Below are 12533 nucleotides of genomic sequence, written 5' to 3' on the forward strand. Positions count from 1 at the left end.
GAGGGGGAGGAAAAACCCGCAATAAGGAGTGACTCTCTGAAACACATCAGTGTCTACCAAAATGTTTGCACATGGCTGCTGCGTGTAGGTTGGTGACAGGTACTCTAAGGATGTTCATTCATGGTACTAGCCAAAGGGCATTGACCACCTGAGACCTTGCCAAAGGGGTGATGTGATATTTGTCAGAATTCCCGTGATAGAGGATGATCAGTGCAAGGACACACAGGAAACAGCTTTTGAATGGCAGCCTTCTTCCTTCATCTTCCTTACACATGCCAGCACTTTCAAGTTTCAACCCTACTGAGAAATATCTCATCCACTAATCAAATGCAAACTATTAACCCTACCCCACCTCACAACCCCAAGACTGCTGCCAACAAATCTGTTTTCCCTTCATTACAAGCTGCTCAATGATGTTCTCCTTAGTTACCATTGTTAAGCGTCTTTTTGGGGGGTTAAAACTTCCCAACAAAAGCAAGGCAAGCCCCACTGCCCTCATGCTTCATCTGTCCAGCACCTACCCTGCTGTCACTCTGCGCAGGGTAAAACATGAGCGTTGCAGCTCACTCTGCTCTCCACCCTCCCGTTTTTGTGGCCTGCTGCAGTCGATGAAATGTAGATCCCAGAGCGACTTTTGGGAAACAAATAATGTGCACACACATATGCTCCTTTAGGAAACTGCGGCTTCCAACATCTGGAAAAGCCGAGACTACTGTAGTTCCTGCTCTCTGAGCCAGGAACTGAGCTGGAACAAGGTGTGACCATCTCATCTGCAGAGCAGCTGACTGGCTAGGTCGGAGGATCGCAAATATCAAAGCTGCCGTTTCCTTCAGAGTACACACTAGGCACATGCAGATACCATCCCAAGGAGCAGGGACCTTGGCTTGCCTGCTTTCCAGTTGTATTTTCTAATTTCATAACCCACTGATGTTACAAAGCTGCCCTTGACCTGCAGCTTCGTTTCCTCAGTGACGGTAAGGAAGCTCCCAAAAATCCCTCGTTAAGCAGCAGTGCTTTGAAAGATCCGACAAGGCCGAACATCTGGCTCCCTTTCTCATGGAAATGCCAGGGGATGTTCCTCTGCCTGATGCTATCACACACTCACTAATTTTTCAGCCATGATCACATTTAGATGGGCGGGTCGGAAGTTGGAGGTGAAAAGAGACTGGTCCCATTCAAAAAGTTTAATATCTTCAAAAAGGGAAGAGGGAGTCACCTAGGCCAGAAATTCTTAATTTCCCTGAAGTAGTTTGACCCACAGCTTGACAGGTCAGACTAGATGAATAGGCAGGGACACAAAAAAGAGTTTTGCTCAAACAAACAGCTCCTAGGGGTGCTCTGGAAGGTGGAGTCACTACTAGGAACAAGTTGCACACATTTCAAGGTACAGGTCAGCATGGCATCTGGCAAAGTGATTCCTGTCAGGAAAGCCAAAGGCATTTTAAACTACTAGAAAAAAGCACCAGTGGGCAAAACAGGCAGGTAAATGCACACATCTGCCCCAGAGGAATAAAAAAAATAAATGAGGGTCCAAACCCTCTCTTGCCTTGTTATCTATGTCAGAATCTGTTAGGATAATTCCAGCTCCCAGGATGCTCCTGGGACCCTCAACCAGGAAATGCATGCTGCCACAGCAGATAAACTCAAAGAAGATGAGTCCCAGCAATATTTATTCTGAGGACAGCAAGCCATTCTTCAGCTGATCCTCTGGCATCACCAGTGGTCAATGCATGGTCTGGAGTGACCACCACCTTAGCATGGCTCTAGGAACGGCAACATCTCACAAGGTGTCCCAATAAATAGGGGATTCCAATCCACAATTCACCAAGATATACAAATGTTCTTTTTCTGCTCAAAAATCTATTTAAACAAATATGAAACGATAAAGAGAGCTCTACATCACTTGAAACACATACTACATGACCATAATGACACAGGACAAAGAGGATTACTGCTGTCAGCTGAACTACAGTGAAGGTTTCTGACAGCCCAGACTCAATTCTCCTAAGTGTAATTACACAGTACCTGGCAAGACTGTAATTATGGAACAGGTACTAACATATCTGCCACCAAACACTACGCTGCTAAAACATCATGAAAGGAGACCTAGCTAACTATCCAAACTTTGCAGAGGAAACTCCCCAGATAAGCTGGGAGAGGCTGGCCATTCAGCACACACAAGCTGCCAGAGAGGAACAGAGGTGAAAAGCAAAGTAAAAAGGTGAACGCTTCAGAAGCCATTTGTAAATTGAGTAGTTGAGTATTTACTGCTCTGCAGCTGGTTACTGGTACACTACATCTTTTTGAAGCTGCACAGAGAATTGGATGGGATGATATAAAGCAGGACCATTCCCAATTTATAGTAAACCATTCCTGCACAGTTAGCACAGCCACACAGGCGTGTTTCCTTTAGCACAGCACAAGACAGCAGGACGTGCTGTTTTGAAGTCTTTTGTAGTGACTATACTCATCAAATCCTCAACCACGCAGCCACATCAAATCTAGCATTTACTACGATGCAGCAGAATGCGTCTTGCCTTCCAGAAATTCCTTCAGCAAATTTCATCTGGTTTCTCCTGGTTTGGCACTAACTTTAACCCAGCAGGTATAAGCTTTGGGGAATTAAGAGCAATTTAAAACAGCAGGGTTTTAGAATGGAAAAGCTAAGCCAGCCCTAACTGTAGTAGCCACAAGCGCTCCAGTCTAATGAGTTGGAGAGCCCTGTTTCTTACAACAGACACAGCAGTCGTTCTGGCTCGTACCAGTGCATACTTGTAACTCATCCTACACCATGCTAGCTCTTTTTTTGGGGAATTTTCTCAGGCATTCTCAGATGGATACTCTCTTTCTAAAAGTGAAACCATCTGCCATTCAACTTCTGGATTATGTTGTTGTGTTTTACCTAAAAATCCTCAGCTTGATTACTGAACAAAGTTGTCCTCAACCAAAAGTCTCATTCAGACCCTGCTCGAACCCACAACTTAAGTCCCTTGTTTTTGAACTCCTGTGGTTTGCATTTTGCAGAAGAGAACTTTTCAAGCTACTGATTCAAATGGCAGCTGAAGATGTTCATGTTATTAAATATATTGCACCCCTTCTCTTCTCTCCTCCTCTTCAAATGCAACCTGTGTATGCATTTTGATGCAAAGCAAAAAAGAAAAAAAAAAAGAAACCAAAACAATAGATATTTGAAGAAAATTGGTTTAGTAGTCTTAAAGCTCATATCGTTCTGCTGCAAAATATTTTCTGAACTGCAATAACCTCTGCTAAACTTTGTGGAAAAAAAATAAAAAGTAGAAAAGTTCTGCTTTGCAAGTGGAAACTTGAAACTCAGAAGGGTCCTCATTTTAAAGAAAGTTGCTCTGTAGCTTGTAGTTTGACTTTAACTTCAGGCCAAAGAGGCTTTTCAGCTTGCCTCAAGAAATCTGAATCTGTAGTTGATGCTTCCAGCTATCAGAATGAAAAGGCTACTTGGATTAAGTCTGACTCAATCAAAAAACATGGTGCAAGACATACGTAATTTTTTTTTTTTGAGTATTCAAATGAACCAATACCTAAAACAATCTGCGAGGTAGTTTTCCAAGAGCTACACCTTGCTCAACCAAAAGCAAATTAGAGAAAATTATGAGTGGTAAAAAAACCCACCAATGTTAGTTAGAACTAGCACACCTAAGAAAGTTATATCACTCACTGTCAGCTAAGCAGTGATCCCCAAACGTCAAGGCCCCTGAGGCACTGCTGATCCTCAGTGAGAGATCTACAGAGAAGAAACAGATTTGCACACCAGCTATTGGCCATTTTCCATGGCCTCACGATGGGTTCACAGAGCAGTGCTATCCAGCCACTCACTTAAGACGTGACTCTGTATAACGGTAAAACTTAGCTCTCTGCTCCCCTTCTCCCCTCGCTCTATGATATGCTTATTCCAAGAGATTAGTCATTTGTGATTGTACTAGGTTTATGATCAGTAAAAGCCACCCTCAATTGGATCAATACGCTGGCCAGACTGACTCATTTAGATAAGCTCCTGGGCCATGCTTGCAAAAGTCCTTTTTTTCCTCCCTGCATGATTACAAATGTTACAGGGTCATTCTGTCAAATTAGGGCAACTCTCTCATTCTCCAATATCTTCTCATGGATGTTTCACTACCAGCAGAAATCCAACAGAGCTTATTAAATTTTCTCCTTCCAAGCACCACACCTCCCATGCTATCTCCCTTCCTAGTTGGCTGCAGTCCATGCCACAGGCACCACACTGGGTGCTACCTTTGCTTCGAGCCTCTCTTTACATCCTCACATTCAACCTGTCCTTAAGTCTGGCAGATTTATTCTCTGAAATCTAGCTTTCTCTATTAACCTATTCAGCTAAAACTGTTGCATAAATTTTCACTGTCTAACGTCTCCACTTTAAAAGGATCCTTTTGTTCTGATAGGTAAATTTATTCTCCCAATCATATATGTGACCCCAATGCTCTTTTTGACAGTCTTTTTCAGACTCCAGATAAAGCAGGACCCAGACCACTGGTCTTTGCCACGTCACACATACATATGTGGGTTCTCTATCAAAACTCTTCATGGTCTATCAACCCTCTCGCAGGAGGAAGAGAGATACAGCCCTCCCGTAAACAGTCCAAAGCAACAGCTTCTAGCACCTGGCTGTTTCACAAACCAGCATCTTTGAGCTTTCTTCCAGGTTATGTCCCAAGCCTCGGAGCAACACACCATAATCACAGAGGTACACTTATGGTTTCCTTAAGGCTCATCCCTGGGACAACCCCTATATAAATAACTCAACAGAAGTTTGACAATTGGTGTGCAGAGACCTTGATTACCAGATATCCCTCTGCCACTTTGCTAACTCCTAGTCCCCACTCTGTCCACAGTCGTGTACATCAATTTCATCTTCTATGAACAGAGCCTACACCCTTCATTCCAGACTGTGTACGTACACAAAAATAGCAGCAAAATACAAGCCTTGTCCCAGCCTCTCTCCCTAGCCTACTCTTACCCGTTTCAGTAAAGAACACTGGACAAACCTGAAGCCCTAAACCAAACCGAATACTGGCAAAGTATTAATAGTAGACACGTGTTAGGCAAGTTCAGTTCTCCCACAGCTCCAGCTTGAAGCATTTGATGGTCTACATTTCCTGAGTCTCTTTCATCAAAGGGATTGTTAAGGTGCTCTTGAACTCCAGTGCCTTCCATGTGTCTATGTGTAAAACATGATAAACCATATGTATACAATAAAGCTGTCGCCATCTCCACAAGCCATATTTACCTGGGCATTTGTACAACTTCCTTGCCTGAGCGATGTCTCCCTGACTCAGGCGAATACGCTGACCAATAGTTGGCCGGACCCCATTATCATCACGACGGGGAAGGATGGTGTCGAGGAAAACCCCTCTAAAGGGAAGAACAAAGAGACAAAGTGCAGTGAAGTAGGGAAAGTGATACGATGCACTGAAAGTCACCCTGGCAGGCCTCCCACACCATCCCCTTCACCATACATCCCACGCTAACAAGCAAGAGTAATGCAGGTTGTGATAACTGCATGTCTTGAGGTGCCCTTCTCGCCAGAGCAGATAGCTTCCAAATGTACAGGCGAGTCTGCCAAGCCAGTAAATTCCTCTTTTGATATATCAAGATTGCTGCTGCCGCTGTTTGAGTATAGACACATTCCTTACCATAAATCAGAAAAGGCAATGAAATATTCTTGCAGAAGGTTCATGGCACATCTGGCTCAGCAGGAGCACAGATTGGACACTTAAGCCAGAGAAGCAGAGGGAAGGGGAGTTTGTTCAGTAGCAGATGGGGTTCGGCTGGCAGTGATTGCAGTTGCCACAGACAAGAGAAAAAGATCAAGTGCTCTACCTTTGTTCTGCAAGAGTTTCCAAGCTAATAACTCCATTTCTCTATGCCTCTTTTCGCTCGCAACTATTTCTTCCATGTGGTACTTCATACTCAGGAGCTCTCTACTGCACTTCTGATCTCGGTCCAGAAAAGGATTTATCAAAATGCAAAGTCTGTGCATCCAAGCACGAGCTTGCACGCAAGAGAGACTCCAAGGCAGCATTAGGACTGCAGGGCTAAAGTGGGAGGGAGGAATAAGAAACCTGAACTCCAGGTTGGTAAAGTCCAAGCTCTCGTGGCCAGGCTCTCCAGTCCACAGAAACCATTTCACTGCACCCTTGAATCTCTAACAGGCTTGGATGTACCAAAGCTAACAGCTTCAGCATCAGCCCTGGGAGGCAGACTTCTCTTTCTGAAGGTCGGCATACAACTGTCTGTAAAGTCTGATGGGAAATCAGGGCAGAAGCAATAATTTTAGTGCTGTCTAGTCCTGGCACAAGAGTCTTCAAGTATGGGTTAAGCTCTAAGTACACCAGTAATTCTGTTCATTGGGCTGCTCAGCAGCATAAGAGCCTTGAGAAGAAGTCTGAGAGGGTTTTTTTTTTATTGGTTAATTTTAAATAAATACTGCAAGCAGACTATTTGGATCACAGCTGTCCAGAGCTGCAGCCAATGTTCTTGAACAGAAAATATCATTCTATTAAACGTATTTTGCAGGGAAAAATGCTTATGTAAATATTCAAACTGAAGGAAGAAATAGAGGGGAAGGAATTCAATCTGTTTGAAAAGCTAGAATCAACTCTTGTGTAGGGGATGTTGTTTTTTTTCCAGTAGTAGGAAAATTCCCGATCAGCACTAAAATCAGTGCTCAGAGGTGAGCCCATCAAATTTTTATTGACAAATTCAGGCTGGCATTCTACATGCCAGCTGCATGCCTCGGGCTTAATTTATTTAAGTTTATGTTGAAAATAAATTGTCCAGTTCCAGAAACACCACGAACAGAGAAACAGGTCGGTTTGCTCACTAAGTTTTCAAGCCTCCTCAGGACTTCACAGAAGAACTCAGCATTTGGCAGGGACATACTTCTGTGGCCAGTGAAATGCTTTCTGCAGATCTCCAGACTCAAACAGGGAAGAATGACAAAGTTTAATAGAGAAACCATCACTTGCACACCTACACTTTTGATTTTTTCCCATTCCAGTGCTGATGACTGTGCACTCACAGCCCCAGCTTCCTGCACAGAGCATACACTTAGGGTACTGCTCACACAACACAAACAGCTCACAGCTTCAAATTAATTTGTGATCCCTTCTTACCTGCCACACACATTTTCTTCCAGAAGGCTGTACCCTAGCTTGGGTCAATAAGATTTCTGGTTTTGCTTTTACCACCAACTGAATTCTGTGCTTCCTTCACGTGCATTGCTGAACATGACTCCAAATTAGGAGGCAGTAAGAACAGTTCCTCTCATTTTACAATCAAAGGAACTGAGTACAATGAAGAGTCCTTCTGGCCTAAAGCACACAGGTCCCAGCAGGCCCATGCTGTCCACCCAAACCCTATCTGCTTAACAACACTTTACGATGTTAAGCTGCACGTTTGGCGAGCATTTCTAAGGGCACTGATACTTTGGTTCACAAATTAATAAACACCAAGCAGACATCATTAAACAGAGCAACTCAGGCACTCTAACACCAGAACCATTCTTGAATAAGGTACCTAACTTGTCCTCCCAGAGGTAGGAAAAGAACACAGGAATCCTGGATGTCCGGTTCTCCTGTTGTCCAGGCATGGGCAGCATGCATTAGCTGCCCAATGCAGTGGTAAGTCAAGCACAACAACCCACCATAGCTACTAGCTAAGAATGACAGAGTTTAAGCAGAGATGCTTTCAAGGCATTAGCATCCACATAGTACCCTGAATGTGTAAAGTGTTATGTAAACATTATGAAATTATCAACCGATCTTGAGAAACGCTGAATATTCACCATCCCATCTGATGGGCCAATAGATACAGGTGCTTTAAACACCACTCAAGGACGCAGATGCTGAAGGCAGATTAAACACTCTGCTGCAGACAGCTACATTTTGTCCCAACTCTGTATTTATATGCCCACCTGCAGAGGAGAGACAACATAACCCTACTTCACACAGTAAAACCTGCGGAGGATGTAAGTGCCATGCGTATATATCTTTGCAGGATTAGGATGGTGTGTTGCCAATACATCCAGAAGATGCCCTTTGACATGCAGACAGTGCTACCTGCACCCTGATTCAAATGGGAGCTTCGCAGAGGTCATGTTTTGTAACTCCAGGCTGTGCTGCCATGTCTACTAGCAAGAGGCTTAGAGAATTAAGGTAACCCGCTATTTGCTTGGGGCTCCATGGAGGTTTAAACTTTCTTATTGCTAAGCTGCCATTTATGAGTCTTGACAGCAGTAAAATAAATTGTTTAATGAGGCAGCAATAGTCAATTTAATTTGCTGCCATGTCTGTAAGGAATGCACCAGGAAATAAAAGCCTGCAGTCATACTCTGCAAAACAGGCAACTTTCTGACATAGACAAGAACAGAAGTTCCCATGGTAAAAACCAGTTACTGCTGCCATTACAGTCTGTTGTGCCATACTCTATTCCTATTAGCCACAGATGCAAACGAGAAATATGTTTTGCTGTGAACTGAAAACAAACAGTGACTCCTGCAGAAATTTTCAAAAGCACCACGGGAAACAATTTCCACTGCTAGGACTCTTTATGAGAGGATGTAGCAATAGGACAAGGACTAACGGTTTTAAACTGAAAGAGGGGAGATTTAGATTAGATATTAGGAAGAAATTCTTTACTGTGGGGGTGTTGAGACACTGGAACAGGTTGCCCAGGGCAGCTGTGGATGCCCCATCCCTGGAGGTGTTCAAGACCAGGCTGGATGGAGCTTTGAGCAACCTGGTCTAGTGGGAGGTGTCCCTGCCCATGGCAGGGGGTTGGAACAAGATGATCTTTAAGGTCCCTTCCAACCCAAACCATTCTATGGTTCTATGATTCATTGTATCTCAGAAAAACTGTACCTTTCTGTCCTAAGCACAAAGTTCAGAATAAAAAGGGTGTAGGATCTGCAGACGCATTTGACCATGGCAAACACCATATGATTTGCTATCATCAATGTTCGTCAGGAGTCATGAACAACAAGGTTGTGCCAAGTGCCACATAAGAGTTTCTTCAAGACAACAGTCACAGACACAGCTCTGTGTCCTTCACCTCCTCCTCACTCACACATCCCATCTCTGCTGGTGGGATGCTGCTTAGACCATCTTTTTCCTAGGTGGACTTTCTGGTGTATGCTAATGTATTAACATGCCCACTACAGTTCTTCCCTTAGCAGCATCATGCAGGGGCTATCCTAGCCACTGATCTTAATGAAACCTTGCTGGAACTTACTATCTTCATGGACTTCATGCTTTTGTCAGTTTTGGTTGCAATTGGCCAGCATCCACAAACCTCAGTAAGGAGGGAAGGTGACATGCATACACTCACAAATCTCTACTGATTGGTCAAAGGAAGCATCGTTCCTTTAGGGGAGCAGATGTCAAGACAGGTCTTGGTGAAGTAAAAGCCTGTTCCCAGCCCTGCCTATTTACTGTGAGAGCACAATCAGCCCACAGAGGCACTTAGTGCTCAGTTCAATCACTACACAAAGACTGCTACTGGGGTGAGGGTGGGTCATAGGGACAAAGGGCTTAAAGAAAACAGACTTAAAAATCCTATTAAGCACCAATTTAAATTTAGAAGGACTCTTGCCATTTTTATCCCTTTTTGGCCCAGCAGTGTTCTGAAGGACCATGGTTTTCAAGAGACACAGACTCAAAGGCATCCACAATATAAATGGCAGTAATAACTTAATCCTGCTTTTGTGCAAGACAATTCTAACCATTTAGAGTCTAGCAAATGCTGGAAGGGTCCAGCAGATGCCTCAAGGGAAGAAAAATTGTTTGCTTTGGGTATCTGACCCAAAGAAATCTCTGAAGGCTGCAAAGCACCCTTGCCCATCTACCATTTTCCCCTGCCAGAACAAGCAGCGTTTCAGCAAGCTTGGTAATTTCCCCCTGCTTCACATGAAGTTCCAGAAACAAAAACAGAAAACAATAGGCTTGGCAATTCCATACAACAGGTGAGTAAGAAAATTTTTAGAAAGCCCCAAAGACTTAATTTTTGCAACAGAAAGTTCTCAAGAGCGTGAATACTTGCATTCTGCCTCTGATCCCCTTTACTCATGGTATGTAGCAAATTAAAGCTCTTGCGAAGGAGAAGTAGTGGGATTTATGGAAAAAACTTTAAATAACACAACAAAATGGAGCTGGTCATCCAGTAGCTCTCATTCCAAATCCAGGACATAAATAACTGCTCGTTTCACCTCTACAGCCAGTAGAGCTGTCTGATCATAAAATGGGCTCCATCTGCAGGGATGAGATGGAAATCAAGGGCAAACAGCCCTTGAAATCAGCCAGTTATTTGCGACAGGAACAGAACTGAAAAATTCTCCATAAAGAACCCAGTCACATAGAATCATAGATCTGAGAGGCCACATCTAAAGCACATGCATAAACAGTTAAAAAAATAGCCACGCAATTAAAGATCACGATCTAGAGTTTAAATTCTCCCTTGGCAAAGTTGCTAGGGATTCAGAAGGCAATATTGTGACTCCAAAGCACGAGCTGGACAACCAAGAGATTGAAAGGTGTTTTTAGCATAACCCCCTTGAAGGGTACACACATACACATACATACACGCTGTCTGGGAAGGTTGCAAAACATGCTAACATGGCTTTGGAAGGTCTCTGAGATTATCAGCAGTGGGTTAATATAGTGTGGACAGGAAAACAGGAGTCCACCATACTTCTGTTCACCCACTTTGCTTTTTCAAATGTTTTCCAAGCTTTGCAATGCAGCAGAGCTCACTGCAACTGCCACATATATCTACAACAGATCACAGGTCTCCTTCTAGGCTCCACATATCCCACAGACAACTACTGAAAATAGTCCTAAGGACATGTAATCTTGGATTGTCACCTGGAGAATGTGTTCCTAGCATAGTGCATGATGCTGTCGAAGTCATACGTCTCCCCCAGTGAGTTCACTTCCCCAGCTTCCATCTTTAAAAAGTTGTACTCCTGACCTGTGATGCCAGACACAAAGGGAAAAATACAAATCACTTAAAAAAAAAAAAAAAAAAGCAAGCCCTCCACCTCTGAGCACCTAGAATGAAAGTGATATGCTCCTATGTTCCAACAATTCCAGATGGACATCCAAAATCTCTATTGACCCAACTATTTTGACCCTTGTTCTAGGCAAGGACTAGCAATATTTCTTCTTCTCCATCCCAACCTACACACCACTAGGGGTTTTCCACAAGTCCAGCAAGAAAGGTTTCCACCCACCCAAAAGCCAGGTGGAATAACCTGAAGTGCTATTTTACCTTGCTGTATGTTCTCTCTGATGATCGTGACATGCTGGTCCCTGTCAGGTCGTGTGTGCTCATGCCAGAAACCCACCACATGACCCAGCTCATGAGCCACAATACCAAACTTGTCACAGTTCTTTCCAATGGATATAGCCTGAGGGCCCCCTCCTCGTCGACCCACGTATGAGCAACATCTGGAAAACAAACCCAAAACCCCTTGAAGCACATCAGTGAATTGGGGAAGTCTAAGGCACAGGAACAGAGGATGGCATCTGGCAGGGTACGGGACAGGCCAGCAGTTGCATACACTTACACGTGTGATTGTATGTACAAAGAAAACACCTAAGTGTTTATCGACAAAAATGCATATATACACTTAAATGTTATCCCAGGAAAAAGAATCCAGAAAGGCTTAGCACCTTCTTCTGAGCAAATATTAAATTATCCTGGCAATCCTTACTGGAAGTGACCAGATGCGTCTCTGTGGTAGATTCCTCCATGTAGCCATTGGTCTATTCTTACCAGAGCTAGACTTAGAAACCCATCTGTCAATGAAAGGGATGTTTGCAACACAGATAGCTGTAGGGAATGTGTGTGTCACTTACCCACATGTTCTGTATGTGAACACAATGAAACTCTCTTCATCAGTTCTCTCCACAAACGTCACACAAGTGTGCTTCTCCCAGTGCCTCATCGCTTGCTTAAAGATAGCTCTTTGCGTTCCTGAAAAAGAAATCCAAGAAGAGCAAACAGTGAAAGCCTGGCTTTCAGGAAAATCTCTAATGGACTTCATCTGGACAGGGGAACAGTCAATCTTTCCAACGAACAATCTTATAACTCTAGGAATCCAGGACCCACTTCCAAATATAGCACTAACTTACTGTATCATCCTTTTCTCTCCTTGTGCTTCATGATTTAATTGTTCTAATTAAGCAGGTAGTAAACTTGTTGAAGCACATCGATATTTCTGCATGTGAGAAATGTCACCTCACTACATAGAGGTCATTCTGGCAGAGCTGCCGGGTGTTCTGATCTGCACACCAGCTACTCAGTGGTGTGCCAAATTTGCTCTCATGACACAATGTAACATGACCACACACAGCTTTCTAGATCCAGGAATCTCATGGGTGCTACAAATGCTCCTCTGGCAAAGGCAAAGCTGTCGTCAGGTAGTTTATCTTTAAAATTAGAAGCATAAACTACGTAGGAGCTAGGATCAGTCTCAGGGCAGT

At 43.7% G+C, this 12533-nt stretch overlaps 1 protein-coding gene across 15 annotated transcripts in view; it reads right to left on the reverse strand.

Moving 5' to 3' along the window:
- The window catches only part of TLL2 (tolloid like 2), a 125483-nt gene that overhangs the window by 50183 nt on the left and 62767 nt on the right, over positions 1 to 12533 (reverse strand). For 14 of the 15 annotated variants that reach the window (XR_008467058.1, XR_008467060.1, XR_008467059.1 and 11 more), the window contains 4 exons: positions 11907 to 12024; positions 11317 to 11495; positions 10911 to 11016; positions 5279 to 5403 (listed from right to left, as the gene is read on the reverse strand). Coding sequence is in view for 11 of the 15 variants with exons in the window: in XM_054206081.1 (XP_054062056.1) it covers positions 5279 to 5403; positions 10911 to 11016; positions 11317 to 11495; positions 11907 to 12024 (528 nt within the window). In the remaining 4 variants the exon portion in view is untranslated. Of the gene's footprint in view, positions 1 to 5278; positions 5408 to 10901; positions 11017 to 11316; positions 11496 to 11906; positions 12025 to 12533 lie in introns of those variants that run through there. The other variant, XM_054206088.1, reaches the window with a different exon arrangement.

Source organism: Rissa tridactyla, chromosome 6, assembly GCF_028500815.1.
Source record: "Rissa tridactyla isolate bRisTri1 chromosome 6, bRisTri1.patW.cur.20221130, whole genome shotgun sequence".
In the NCBI taxonomy this organism is placed as follows: domain Eukaryota; kingdom Metazoa; phylum Chordata; class Aves; order Charadriiformes; family Laridae; genus Rissa; species Rissa tridactyla.